The sequence below is a fragment of the Crocodylus siamensis genome, chromosome 7, assembly GCF_052110815.1.
Source record: "Crocodylus siamensis isolate JL-2025a chromosome 7, ASM5211081v1, whole genome shotgun sequence".
Taxonomy (NCBI): domain Eukaryota; kingdom Metazoa; phylum Chordata; order Crocodylia; family Crocodylidae; genus Crocodylus; species Crocodylus siamensis.
The window spans coordinates 98343812-98358140 of record NC_143401.1 but is presented as its reverse complement, the minus strand read 5'-3'; the positions used below and the strand labels follow the sequence as shown (position 1 = coordinate 98358140).

The window sequence follows — 14329 nt, the reverse complement described above, 5'->3', positions numbered from 1 at the left end:
TGAGTCCCAGCACTGCTGCTCTGGGGGTGACCATTGTTGCCTGAGCCCCAGGCTCCTCCGGGAAGGGAGGAGGGAGCTGGCTGGTCTGCCCAGCGAGAGGGGTTGTGCCTTGCGGGGCCTGGCACACACTGGCAGTGAAGGTTGTGTCCACACAGCATTGGGCAGAGGCCCCGGGCGGGCTCTCCGCTGTCTCCCAAGCTGCGCCCGGGGTAATGAGCTCTGCTGAGACACGAGCACGGCTTATTAGGCCAGGCGCTGTGCCATGCGCCGGCAGCTGTTCTGCTTCTGGTTTGGGCACTCGCACAGGTATCTGCACAGGTCTGCCTCGTGCTGCACTAACGTGCACCAAGTGTGTGTGGCCCCAGCCCAAGCCTATGCCGGTCTATGGGATGGGAGAGTTCCCTTGCTGCAGCTGTTGGCCTCGCCTGCGTTGCAAGGCTCCCCCATGTAACCAGGCCGTGTCCTGGTCACGTTGTTGTGGGGATGAGATGCCTCGCGCGTCACTAGCTGGTCTTCCTCCTTCCCAGCGCTCCGTGCAGGTGGATGTCCCCATGCGGAGGATATCTGACTGCCCCCGGCAGAGGCACTGAAGCATGACCCCTGCTCACTCTCACAGGATGCCGCCGAGCCCCTGCCTGACGGCACACGGTGTGTCCCACTCATGGGTCTGCCTCCCTGCAGGGCTTTCAGCTGAGGGGCCAGGGCAGCAGTGCACTGTAGACGGGGCCACAGGGAACATGGGTGTGGGCCAGCTCATGAAGTACATGCGACGCGGTGAAGTCAGCCTGGAGGGCTGGCATGAGGTGGGGTGCTTCCGCGGTGAATCTCAGGCAAGGCAGCAACCTTCAGGCTCCTCCATAGTCTGGCACTGCCTGCCTTGCCCAGCCAGGCTGCCACCCTGCCCCAGAGCACCAGCACGGGCCTGCCGCCCTTGCTCACGGAAACGGGTGTGAATGCACCTGAGCAGAGCAAGACGCTGTCAGCTGGCCTGTGCCACGTGGAGCAGGGCTCAGGGGCGGCGGGTGCCCGGGGGAGGTCGTCCGCAGCCCCCCGCGCAGGGGCGCTCCCCGGGGCGGAGGGCGCCCTCTCGCGGCAGCTGGCGGGGGAACAAGCGCGTGCGCCGGCCGAGGTCGGGGTCGCCCGAGGACCGGGGCTGCGCCGGGCCCGTCCCGGCACACGCCACGTGCGGCCTGGGCAGAGCCCCGGACCTTCAGGGGCAGGGCTGCCGCCGCCGGCCCGCGGCTCAGAGGGCTCTGCCGGGCCCTGCGGGCGCGTCCCACGCGGCTGTTTCCGCGCTGCGCGTGCGGGGGAGGCTGCAGCGCGTTTGCGCTTCGCCGGCCCCGAGCCCGGGCCCGGGCCCGGGGTGTCGCAAGAGGCGTGGGGGGAGCGCGGCGAGGGCCCGGGCAGCTCCGGGCGGGGCGCTGCAGCCGGGCCCGATCCTGCGCTGTGCGGGGGTGGAGGAGATGCGGCCCCCGAGGAGCCGTGCCGGGCGGACACGGCGCTGCGTGGCGCTCGCCGCCTCCCCGGCCTGGACGTGCAGCGGAGCCCGGGCCTGGGCCCGGCCTCCCCCGGAGCGGCCGCGCGGCACCTCCTCCGGCCGGGGCGGGGCCGGGCGCGGGGCGGCGCTGCGCGGGGGGCGGAGGCGAGAGCGGGACCCGCAGGGCTGGAGCGGCCGCCCGGGACCGGGCCGGGCCGCCAGGCAGGTAGGAAGGAAGGAAGGGGCCGGGGCCGGGGCCGAGCGGCGCCCCCGCCGCCGGGCTCCAGAGCGCAGCGACACGGCCCCGGCCCCGGCCTCCCCCGCCGCTGCCCCGACACCTGCCCTTGCTGCCACGGGCTTGAAGACCAGGGTTTGCCGAAGCAGCAAGACCCGAGCTTGGGGCAGGGGCAGGGGCAGGGGCAGGACTGTGCCCGGGGGTGCGGGTAGGCACCGGGGCGCTGGCGGCGATGCGGAGTCGAGGTGCGGGAAGAGCTGGTCCCAGGGGAGCCACAGCTGGGAGAGACTCCTGCGCCCCCACACTGCTCCCCGCCTGCCAGCCCCCGGCCTGGTGCCCATGGCGGTGCCACGTGTGCGGGTGACAGGGGCCTGCTGGTGAGGCTGTGACACCCCCGTGGCAGTGCGTCACCCCCGGCCTGGAGCTGGCGTGTGTTGTTCGCAGCTTCCCTCCGTGCGAGGTTGTGCGCTCCCATGGCGCCCCATGTTTGGCATTGCTGCGTGAGCTCTTGGGGCTGCTGCCTCCTGCCCTGCTGTGGAGAGGTGGCAGGAGGCAGAGGCCAGGTGCTGAGAACCTGGCCCATCTCCCTGCCATGCAGACACTGCAGGGACCTTCGCAGGCCAGGGCTGCGTGCTGTGGGGCTGCTCCTGTGCGTGGACCAGCTGTCAGTCTGCCCTTCCCTAGCCAAGTGGCCTGTAATCCCTGCCACGGTGCTGGCGGGGAGCCAGGCAGTCCAGGGATTTCCAGTGTCTGGACCTCAGCGCTTGGGCGAGTGCCTGAGGGCCCTACCTGCAGGAGCGCCAGCAGTCGGGACACTCGGGCCCGCAGCTCCGGAGAGGACATGGTTGGTCTGGGGGGAGATGGCAGGGCAGGCACAGCGGTCCTTTGGCCCTGTGCTGTCTCCGTGGTAGAGGCCACGGTGCAGACCCAGCCCCCCAAGTTCCCGAGTGGAGGCTGGTGCTGCTTGGGCCTTGGCAGCTGCTGGGCTGGCACCGAGAGAAAAGCTTGCTGCAGCCTTTGCCCCTCTGGGTTTGTTGGGCGACATTCTTGTCCTGTGGGGGCAGATGCGTCTGCTTTGCTGGACGCCTGGGATCGGGCCTTGGGAAGGAGAACATAAAAAGGCCATAGACTGGCTCAGACCCAGGTCCGTCGTGCCCAGGCTGCTGTGTCACAGGGCGATAGAGAGTGGAGGCTGGAAGGGAGAGTGACTGGGGCTGAACAGGGTTTTCCCCTGCTCCTCTCTCCCTCGCAGCCTCCAGCAGTGACGGTTCAGGAAGGTCCGGTGCGGAGGCCGTGCCCCGCACGCCCTGCTCAGTAGTGACCAATGCCCCTTTCCTCCTGCCCATGTCTGATCCCTCGTGAATCTGGCTCAGCTCCCAGCTCCCGCCCCGTCTGGTGGCAACGAGCTCCACACTACTTCCACTCTGTGAGAAAGCACCTCCTTTTTTCAGTTTTACACTTACTACCTACGTCTTTCATTCTGAGACCCTTTGTTCCCGTCTGGTGAGACAGTTGTACATAACAGGACTTTCTCTTCCCCACTGAGCATTTTGTAAGCCCTTCTCCTGTCCCCCTTGGGCATCTCCTCTTTTCTAAGCTGCCCGGGCCTGGCCTCAGCAGTCTCTCCTCATGTGCAAGCCCCTCCGTGGCACTCACCATCCTTGTTGCTCTTCTCTGGACCTTTTCCAGTTCTTCTCGATCCTTTCTGGAGGTGTGGGGACCAGTGCTGGGCGCAGAGGGAGGGACAGAGCTGTGCATGGTGCCACCTCAGGCTGCTCCTGGGACAGGTGCCTTGCCCCTCCTTGGGCATTTCTGGGGCTGGCAGGTGGGGCCCTTTGCTCCCCACTCCCACCGCTGTGCACCCAGACTGATGTACCGTCCTTAGCACGACCTGGCCCCGTGGCTGCAAGCTCCTCTCCGTGCAGCTCCAGGCATCCTGCACTGCCCTTCCCCCCTTCTGCCTCGTTCCAGCCTGGAGGGACACCATGTCTGCTGGAAAGGCCTGTCCCCTTCGCCTCTGTCTCTTCCTGACTTCTGTCTGCACCTCTGCAAAAGGGCCGAGAGCAAGCACGAGCGCAGGCACCGCACCATGTCCGGCCGCCTCTGCTCTGCGTAATGCCATCCCTCGCCCACCCTCCTGACTCAGGTCCTGGCTCCTCGTCCCTCTGGGCATTGCGTGTTAATGCCTTGTCTTCACCGTCAAGGCCTCCATGGCGCAGACTGTGCCTACGTCTCTGAGTTAGTTTCTTGGTGTCCCCTTCCCACGCTCCCGGGCTCCGCCAAGGACAACCGCTCCAATTGTGTGTGTCTTTTCTGTGTCCTGACTACTAGTACTCGTCGGGAAGCTGTGTCACCAAATTCAACTCTCTCTTATAAACCTACTTTGTGGCCTGACCTACAAAGGAGACCGCTTGCAGTTTGATGAACCGGGTCTCCAGAGCTGCAGCGCTCACTTATCAGGGCAGCTGGATTTGCTGCAGTACTTGTGTGGTCTAGCACGCTGCTTCTTGGCCCCATCAGACTCAAGCGTCCCTATCTTAGACTCCCCACCCCCTTGGAAAATGCCAGGTCTTCGTGTTCACTTGTTTTTGACTGCAGAAAAATAATGGAGCAGTTTTTCTGTTGCAAAGGGTGAGGGAGACCACAGCAGGGCAGCGATGCTGACGCTCTGGATTCCTTTCTGAAATCTCTGGGTTTAGCTTGTGAATTGTGGGGAGGTTTGCACACATAACAGTGCTGACATTGTGTGGCACGCTTCAGAGGCTCTCATAGCCTCCTGGTTGGGAACCACTCGTTTTGGATCCGCTCCATCTCAATGGGAGCACCTAGAAATGCACCCCCCCCTTGATTTTTCCCTAACAACTTCATATTTCACCCCTATCCTCTAATTCAGTCCCAGCCCCCCAAAACCATGGACTTCTCTCTCTCTTGTGTATGGACACACACACCCAGAGAAAGCCAGTGTCTACACGCCATAATCAGGTGTAACCTCCCAGGCGTTGTTTCCTGTTGTAATTTTGTTGCCTGAGGGAGCGTGGACATGATCTGCACCCAGCTATTAGCGTGGCTTCGGGTGCTGGCTTGTGCGGGGTAGCCGTGCGCTTCCCTGGCCTGCGCTGAGCTCGCAGTTCAGCCGCGAGTGTCTGGGTGGACTTTGTGTGGTGGTGACGAGTGTGGCGGTGCCTGCCGGCTGACACAGGGTGCTGTCGTGCATGTGCTGGCTCACTGGGTGTGCTGGGTCAGGGTTCCCAGTGCCTGGCTGACTGCTGCCTATGTGTCAAGTGATGCATCACTTGGGAATGTGCCTGGGCAACCCCAGCTCCAGGGTGCACAGGTTTCACTAGGGGACGCGACGTGTCCATTATTTGTGTCTCTGTGAGGGCAGGGCCCCAGGTGACAGGTGCTTGTAGGCAGAGTAAGAGACATCCCCTGCCCAGGCACTGTGCAGTGCAAGCGTGGCAAGGTTGGGGGGCAAGGGTGGCAGGCCAGGGGCGGGAGCGCTGGAGCTTGTTCTGGCTCCTGGTTCTGGGTGCTGCCCCCAGTAGAGGCCATTAAACTTCTCCTACAAGAGCATGATTCAGGGTGCAGCATCAGGCACCGGAGAGTGGGAGGCACCCATGCAGCCCCAGCCACCTCCCTTGTGGGCATGCACCCAGGTACTGTTGCTAGCTGCAGGCTTGTGTAATGCTTCGTGGCGTAGCCTCAGCCTTGGCTAGTGCAGCGCATGGATGGAGCTCTTTGTTGAACAAGGCGGTGGCCGCCTCCTTCCCCATTGATAACAAAGGCAGCCGAGAGGGTATCCCCCCTCCAATGGGGTTGAGCCTTGCTCAGACACAGGCCTGTGGGTGCACAGAACCACGCAGCCCCAGAGCTGGGATTACCCCTCAGGCTCATCTCTCCAATTTGTGCCCATTCCTGCACCCCGCACTGCTGGAGGTGAAGAGCAGCTCCAGCTTCATTTGATGCCAGCCCCAGCAGCAAATGGTTGGCACCTCTGCAGGTCAAGTCCTGGGTCCCTGGCCACTTGGGGCATAAAGAGCAGGCAGTTAGGTTTGCCTGGCTTTTCCCCAAATGTGACGGGGTCCCATGGAAAGATGGCGCATGCTCAGCTGTCTCGAAATGCCTTCACTAGCGTCAGGGCAGGGCCAAGGGGTCCCAGGCAGCCTGGCTCCTGAGTTCGCTGCCTTGGGTCTGCCTGACTCTGCAGCCTGGAGCTCGTCATGGGAGTGTTTTGTGCATGATGGGGTACCGATGGGGGCAGCAATGCTGGTGTTTGAGGCCTGGGGCCTCCCCTCCTTCCCTGCGGTGCAGAACCTGTCCACAATGCTGCTGTGGTGTGTGCATGGGGGAGATCTTCCACTTCCCAATGTTGATGCCCATGAGGGTGGAGGAGCCCATCCTGGTTGTGCTGCCGCTGGAAGACACCAGGCTACGCGGCTGTCCCCGCTTCCTGCTGGGCTGAGGGCCCAGCCCCTGCATCAGGTCTCTGGCTGCTCGCTGCAGCTTCAGGTTCCCTCCTCTTTGCCACTGGGAGTGTCCTTTCTCTCCCACTTGTAGCCAGCCCCCCCACTTCTGTGGTTGTTGCTGTATGTCCTGTCCAGGGGTGCGCGCAGGGTGCAACCGTCGGCAAGGACCTCCTGCTGCAGAGCGGGCAGGGTGACTGCAGATCCAGGCTCTGTGGCAGATTCCCCGGGAGCAGTGAAGTGGCTCCAGGTGCTGGCAAGGCAGTCTGCAGGGTTCCCGTAGCCTGGGCGTGCCCTGCGCCTGTGTGCAGTGGTGCAGGTATGCAGGGGTGTTGCAGTGTAGGAGCCTCCCTGCAGGTGAGTGTGGCAGGGGGGACTCGGAGGCACATGAGGAGCCACCGTTACCAACACCCTCCCTGCGTGGGTCTGAGGTGCATTGTAGTGCTCCCAGCTCTTGCTGTGGGCTGCGGCTCTGCAGTGAAAGCCGCCGTGAGCCTGTAGCCTGATCCCATCCAGGCGGCTGCAGGGCCCTTGAGTCAGGGCAGAACAGGAACAAAGTGTCCAGAGCTGCCCAGTGCGGGCAGTGCAGCATCTGACTCGCTGCCCCGGGTAGGAAGGGGTCTGGGGGAGGGAGAGTTTCTTGGTGGAGATTTAAGGTGAGAATCTCTCCCTTTCCCTGACTGTCTCTGGGGCACGGGTGGGTTTGCTTCCTTTATGAGACAGGTCCCACCCTGGTCAGCAGCTCCCGGATCGGCTCCTGCCGGGGGACAGGGATGCCTCGGGGTCCTCAGTGCTGCCCTGGTGACGCCGCTGTGATCCAGCTGCGCCCACACCTGGCAGCACTGTCCTGCAGCCAGAAGCCGAGGAGCGCGGGGCCGGGGGAAGGTGCTGCACGCTGCGGTCAGGTTTCTGCCTTCAGGCTGCTGTTGCCGTGCCCGCCATCCGCTCGCACTCCTGATCCGCCTGCTGATCACGGGCGTAAGTGGGTCGCGGGGTAGCTGGCTGCGTTCCTGGGGCTGTGTGAGGCTCCCTGGACCCCGCGCCCAGCTGCAAACATGTAAGGGTCTTTCAGCAGAACCAGAGCAGGCAGGACCCGCTGCGCGGACGCCCTCGTCCTGTGGCCGGGATGTATCGCAGAGGCAGAGGGCCCAGACCCCTGTTGCCCTGCCCCGCGGGTAGTCTTCCTTGGGGCGGGGGCAGGGAGTTGGTGGGGACTGAGCTGCTCCTTTGCCATCTCCTTGTCCTGCTCCTGACTGCCTGGGTGCTCGCTGCTCAGCTGGGGCAGGAGCCCGGGCTCCTGCGCTCTGCTCTCCTGCAGTCCTGACCCCAAGGCTGGAGGCTCCATGTTTGCTGAGGCCCAGCCCCCCCGCCGGGCAAGACAGCACATGGAGGGCCCGGCTTGCCCATCCCTGAGGTGAGAGGGGGATGGCGTCCGGCCAGGGCTCGGAGATGACTCACTGCAGCCTGGCGGCTCGCCCCAGGATCTGCTGCGCCTCTGCGCTCGGTTTGCTTTCTCCAGGCCGAAGCAGGCGGTTCTGGGGAGGGCTCCGGCAGGGGTTTGCGCCACCTCGCAGGCCCTGGCTACGCTCGGAAGCTTTCCAGCCAGGAGGAGCAGGGAGATGGCCTCCTGCACCAGAGAGTTTGGGGAAGGAGCCCGTGGGCAGCTTGTCCCAGGAAGACGAAGCCACGGGCCTGGCAATCAGCAGGACCCCTGTGTCGTGCTGGGACAAGCACTGCTCGCAGTCCCTTCCCTGCCTGCAAACCCGTGAGCGCGCTGGCTGGGCCGGCCGGGAGGGAGGGAAGGATCTGGCCAGCCACCCTGCATTCGGGGAGGGGGCCCAGCCCAGCCCTGACAGCCCACACGGCGGGCTCTGTGCAGTCACGACATGCTGCAAGGCTTCAAAACTCCCCACGCAGGGAAACGGCCGCTGTCCTGGAAGCCCAAATGGGACTGGTGCGCATCTCTGCGGCAGACGGTCCCAGGTCAGATCTCTCATCCCCTTCTCCCTCGGAGCAAACCTTGGGCTCATGCCTCCGCTCTCCCGTTGCTTTGTGCGTGCCCTGTGCTGGGCCACGGGCCTGCGTCCTGCTCTCCCACCGCTGCTGCATCGTGCTGTTGCATCCTGGGAAGCTCCCACCTGCGGCCGCCCACACCTGCCCCGTGGGCTCCGCTCCACGTCCGGCGATGCTGGGGCTCGTCTGAGTGCCACCCACTGGGAGCCCCCTTCTTTCGGGCACGTGTGGCCCTTTCCTACGTGTGCAGAGCCGGCTTGGACCCGTCTGGTCTCTGGGGACCAGGCCCCCCTGTGTGCTGGCTCAGGGTGTCCTGCCCCTGCCCCTGGCAGGGGAGCCACACACCGAGGCTGCTGCCCAAACGCAGCGCGTGGGCAGGCTGCAGGCAGGAGCGGGGCGCTGAGCCAGCATTCCTGCACACAGGCCCCGCATTGTTCCCTGGGGCTGTTCGCACTCGATAAAGGAAGCAGCCCCATCAGCAGAACGCAGCCTTGCCGTGGCCGGGCCTCCCCCCAGGACAGGCCACGGGCGGCTTGCCACTCCCTCTGTGCAAGAGTGCTGCAGCCTCTGGCATGGGCATGGCCTGGCCCTGACTCACCCCATCCCCTGGTCTGAATCGGGCCATCGGCTGGGACAAGGAGCAGCGTCTGCCCGAGGGGGGGTGTGGTGGCATATGTGTCACTTGCTGTGGGTGCTGCATCGTCACAGCTGCCCCGGGGGTGGAGCGTGGGCAGGTCCGTGCTAATAGCCCTGTCTGGGGGGCTGGCAGCTCCCTGCAGCGCTGGGGGAGGCACCATTCGTGCTTTGTCGCGCGCTCCCGGTGTCCGGTCTGAGGAGGATGGCACGGCGAGAGTGAGACGGGCATGGTGTGCGGGTCCTGGTAGGCGCCAGCCAAGAGCACAGGTGGTCCGGTGGCTTGCAGGTCAGGGCCTTGGTCTGGACAGGCCGGTGGGCCCAACCAGCATGGGACCTCAGGTGCGGGCAGCATTTCAGTCCCACTCCCAGCGCTCGAGGATGGGCTTCGCTCACCTCTGCTGAGCCCCTGTGCGGGGGCAGGGGTCTGCTGGGGGGGCCTCAGGTGCAGCTGTGGGAAGGGGGTGGTGACTGATGTGCTCGGTGCTGCACACAGTCCCGTCCCAGCCAGGTCTGCCCCGTGTGACCGAGAGACTGCAGCAGCCAGCGCTGGCCGGAGCTGTGGAGGCTGGCGGGGGAGTGGGTCTCTGGGAGCATCCGGCCAGACTGGGCCTCCCAGCTGGGCCCTGCTCACAGCTCTTGCTGGGCAGATGTGGCCCCACAACCCCCTGCCCACGCGGTGCCCCCGGGCTCCCTTAGCGGTGTGGGCTGTGGGCTGTCCTATGCAGACGCAGGGACAAAGCCAGGCAGCTGCCGCCTGTCCAGTCGGGCTCGGTGCCCTGCGTGCCAGGGAAGCTCTGGGCTTCCTCCGCCTCCTTTCGTTTCCTTCCTGACGGGAATTCACTTCCAGCTCCTCTCTCCTCCTGCCCACGATGGCTTGGGCACAGACACTGATGTCCAAGCAAAGCAGGGTGGGTCGGGGCTGCGTGGGCCGATGTCGGCTCCGGGTCCAAGTTCAGGTTCTGTTGCAGTGCGGGCTGGTGGGCGAGCTCAGGACAGGCGACCTGGTGGGCCAGGGCCCTGTGGTCACGGGAGGGGGTGGGGGGGGTGGGCTGGTTTGCCTTGGCAGGTCTGAGGTTTCTGCGTGCCAATGCTGTGCTCATGGACGTGTCCAACTGTCTGTCTGTCCCTGCCCTGCAGAGTCCGAGCCATGGAGACTGGCTGCGTGGTCCGTGCTGTCTTCGACTTCTGCCCCAGCGTCTCCGAGGAGCTGCCCCTCTTCGTGGGCGATGTGGTTGAGGTGCTGGCCGTGGTGGACGAGTTCTGGCTTTTTGGGAAGAAGGAGGGGGTCACAGGTAAGAGCTAGTGGGAGCCGTGAGGAGGGGACTCTGTCCCTGGCTCTGCCCGTGTCCTACGTGTCCAGCTGCTCTGTCTGGCCTGGCCGTGGGCCACTCAGTCACTCGGCCGTGGCTGCGGTCAACGGCGCCAATCCCAGCCCCACGGTGTGTCCAGTCTCCCAGTGGCACTGGATGTTGGTGTCCCACATCTTTCTCAGAGGGGAGGAGCCAGGGGCTTCATTGCAGTCGGAGCTGTTTAAGTGCACAGGAAGAGGGAGAGAGGTCCCGCTCTGAGCTGCCTGGCGTGACAGTGAGAGGGCTGGGGACTGTTTTGCAGAGAGCGGAAGTGCTTGGCCGGGCCATATGGTAAGTGCCGGAAGATCCTTCTGCAGGGCCCAGGTCTCGTGCATCCTGTCTGGAGCCCGAAGCCAGCCAGGCCCCGCTGCCTCCCTCCCTCCTGCCCAAGTGGCCATCTGTCCCTGCCAGTGTGCCAGCGCCCTGGGCCAGCGCAGGGCTTCTCCAGGCACAAAGGGACTGGGACCAGCCCAGTGCCCTCTGGGGCCCTTCTCACACCTGCTGACCTCACGGGCTGCTTGAGGGGGGTGAACTGTCAGCAGGACGGGGACCAGCCCCCTCTGAGCAGGGGGTGTTTCCCTCCAAGTTACTAACCTCCCCCCCACACCAGGCCAGGCCCAGGGGCTCAGCCGTCCCGTGGCACAGCTGCGTTCCCTGCTGGCAGAGCCCTGGCTGCAGCTCCAGCCTGGCAGGCCTCAACCCAAGACGCTGCTCCTGCTGGCACCGACCCGCAGGGTCCTGGCGGGAGGGTCTTGTCCCGGTGCTCAGCTCAGCATCGCGCTGCACTGAAGCAGGAAGGGATTTCCCCCCTGCTCAGACTGGACCTCATTGCGGGCTTTTGCCTTTCTCTGCAGCGGGGGCACGGCCTTGGCCTGGGCGCTCTGCAGTGCCCATGACCCCCCCGGCCGCAGCAGGACATTGGCAGCTGTGGCCCCCCCGTATCCCGGGGGCGGGGGTGATGCCTGGGGCTGTGTCGGGGTGACTGTCGTGTTTTGTCTGGGCTGGTTTGGATGGGGATGATCCTGCCTTGGGCCGGGCCAGGCTGGACGTGAGCTCTGCAGCCGTGATAACAGCAGTTAGTGCCAGTGTCTGCCCCGAGGAGCCCCTGTGCCCTCCCTGCGCCTCGCAGGCCAGCAGGGGGCACTGGGTGTGCACGTGTGCCCACACAGCAGTGCAGCCTCCGCCCTGCGAAGCTGGCACGGGCGCTGCCCAGGACAGGCGGCTCTGTGAGCCTGAGGGGCTGCAGCTAGACGTGTCCCCTTGCTGGCAGACAGGGAAGTGGACGATGGGGGTCTGTCAGGTCACTCTGAGTGACCCTGACTCAAAGCCGCCTGGATCCAAGCCACGCGGCATTCCCCTCTCGCGCGTTCAGCCCTTTTCTGAGTGACGGGTGCGTGGAGCGGAAACGGCGCTTTGGGAGAGGCACCGCGCAGAGGCCGCAGCACTGGGCGCTGCTCGGGAACGGATCTGTCCGGCCTCACAGCTCTCTGCAGCCTCCTGTTCCTTGGTGGTGAAAGAAACATAATGGTGAACAGCCTTTTCCAAGGTCACAAAGGACCTTCCTGCTAGATGGACAGACCGCTGCCTCGATCACTGCAGGCAAGGGGTGATTGACCATACATGGATCCGTTTTGGAGTGGCTGGAGATTTCGAGCGGGGTCCTGGGCCCGGTGCTGTTCAACATATTATTAATGATGTGGAGGCTGGCATAGAAATCTTGGGCATCTGCAGACAACACAGAGCTGGGAAGCATTGCAAGCCCTTCAGAGGATGGGAGCGCGGTTCAGAAGGATCGTAGTAGGCTGCAAAGCTGGGCTGGAGCCAACGGGTGGTTTGGTGCAGCATGCTGCACCCAGGGAAGAACGGCCATGTGCACAGGTACGGAGCGGGAGAGAGTGGCTGGATCGCAGACTCAGCACAAGACTGAGGGGAAGGGTCATAGCATGTCCGTGGATTGCAGGCTCAGCCCGAGACACCACTGTGGCATAGCAGCAAAAGGGCAAATGCGCTTTTGGGCTGCATCAGCAGGCCTGTTCAGGAAGATGTGGGAGGTGATAGTGCCGCTATACTTGGTGCCAGCTAGGCCTCGTCTAGCCTATGCTGTGCAGTTCTGGGACTGCATTTTGAGAAGGACACGGAGAGGTTAGATAGGGCCCAGAGGTGGGCAACAAACACAACCAAGGGCTGGAAAGGCAGCTGAATGAAGGGGAGAGAACTGGGCACATTCGGCTTGCAGGAAAGGTGATTGAGGGGGGCATGAGAGCCACCTGTACCTGTCCCACGGACTCTGCACAGAAGAAGCAGGACACCTTTCTCCTTCGTTGCCGACAGGACGGACCCATGGCTTGAAGTTGCAGCAAAGCAGGTTTAGATCGGAGAGCAAGAAACGCTTCCTTCCTGTCAAAGCCATGAGGCGGTGGAAGTGGGGGGAGCTCCACTGGAGGCGTTCGGGAGAAGCCTGGACAAGCGTTGGTCAGGGATGATCTAGGGGCAGGATTTAGGAGGTGACCAGTGCCTGGAGCGTGCTGGGCAGAGCAGCAGTTGGAAGCCAGAGACCCCGTCGCTGCGCGCGCCCCTCAGATCGCAAGAGCTCTGCAGCCTGGAAGCAGAGCCCCACACTCATCCTGGTTATGAAACAGCACTAAAGAGCAGGGACGAGTTTGTGCGGGAAGGGGATAAGACAGGGCAGCTCTGGCCGTGCAGGTAGATGTGGGCTGCGTGGAGCTCCTGGCTGTCCCCAGGCTGCAGAGCGGTGGAGGGTGTCCGGCCTTCCCAGGCTTCTGTGCTCTGCTGGTTACCACATGGGGCCAGGGAGGAATTTTTTTCCCTTCCTGATCGGTGTCAGGGTTTCTTCCCCTTCTTCAGAGGTGCTGGTGCTGCTGCAGGCCTGGTTAGGGCTGGGGCTGGGCTACGCCAATGCTCCTGCTGGCCCCAACCCTGTGGGGTCCTGGCTAGTGGGTCTGGCGCCTCTGATTAGGGTTAGACTGACTGGCACAGAAACCTGGTATTCCCCAGGCTGGCCTGGAGGAGATCGGCGGGGGAGGGTGTCTTTCAGCTGCCTCCGCAGCAGGCCATGGCCTCCACCTGGGCTCTCGGGTGCATTTTAACCAACTCCTTCCTGCCCTGGCTGCATCCCTCAGCCCTCTGCTCCCTGGGGCAGGTCAGAGGCTGTTTTGGATGTTTTCGGCCTTATGCCTGGGTTTTCTTATGTTCAAAAACACCTCAAAGAGGACAAAGGTTTAAGAAATCCTGGAGCCCCTGACTCTGGTCTCAGACCTGCGCTTGCCCTGCTGAGACTGGGGCCCACAGTGTCCCGGAGCCGGGCAGGGAAGCCCAGGTGAGGTGACCCCGGGCATACTGCTTTCAGGGACGGTAGTGATGGAGGTGGCGCCTGGTCCCCACTGTCGGGGCGGCTGCATGCTGACACCCACCTTTCCTTCCAGGGCAGTTTCCCAGCAGCTTTGTGGAGTCCCTGGACATCCCCAGCCTGAAGCAGGGAGAGAAGCTGTTTGTCTGCACCAGTGAATTCACGTCCCAGGAGCCGGGGAGCTTGTCCCTGCAGAGAGGTACCCGCTGCCCCCGCTGGTCTCTCCCCTCCCCACCTGCCCCTCCTGTGCTTGGGGAAAGCCCAATGGACCCTGATCCCTTGCCCTGGAGCTGAGGGGCCTGAGCCTGAGGGCAGGATCATGGCTCGGCCTGTTGGGTCCTGCATGTTGCTGACTCCAGCAGCTCTGTGGCGAGTCTTGCCATGCTCCGCGCTGCTGGAGGACACCCTTCCTGTGAGAGCAGGAGCATGGCCTGCACGGGCGGGGCCACATCCTCCCCCAGGAGGCTCCAAGAGGAAGCTGCATAGCCCTTGGCTGGGGGTGCTTTCGGAGCAGCATCCTGCCAGGGTGCAGGGGCTGGGCCAGATGGCCCCAAGGTCCCTGCCACCTCAGGTCTGCGAGCCGTGTGCTGGTGGCTGTCCATTCACTGGGAAGGTCACTGGGTCTGCTCCCTGTCCTGGGTGCTCCTGCGCCCTCCCCTCTCCATGGCACTAGCATTGTGGGTGCCCCCAGCATCGCTGCCTGCCTAGCTGAGAGCCCCCTTGCAGGCAGGTCTCGGCTCTGCTGGTGCCCTCGCACCTGGGCCCGAGACCATGGCTGGGCCAGCACAC

The 14329-nt window shown here is 64.2% G+C and overlaps 1 protein-coding gene across 4 annotated transcripts in view; it reads left to right on the top strand.

The window, feature by feature from the left end:
- DNMBP (dynamin binding protein) overlaps positions 1–14329 on the top strand; it is a 38007-nt gene that overhangs the window by 143 nt on the left and 23535 nt on the right. For 2 of the 4 annotated variants that reach the window (XM_090056918.1, XM_090056917.1), the window contains exons 1-3: positions 1589–1703; positions 9962–10116; positions 13617–13739. In XM_090056918.1, coding sequence (XP_089913044.1) covers positions 9972–10116; positions 13617–13739 — 268 coding nt within the window. In that variant the 5' untranslated portion in view covers positions 1589–1703; positions 9962–9971. Of the gene's footprint in view, positions 1–529; positions 649–1588; positions 1704–9961; positions 10117–13616; positions 13740–14329 lie in introns of those variants that run through there. The other 2 variants (XM_090056920.1, XM_090056919.1) reach the window with 2 other exon arrangements.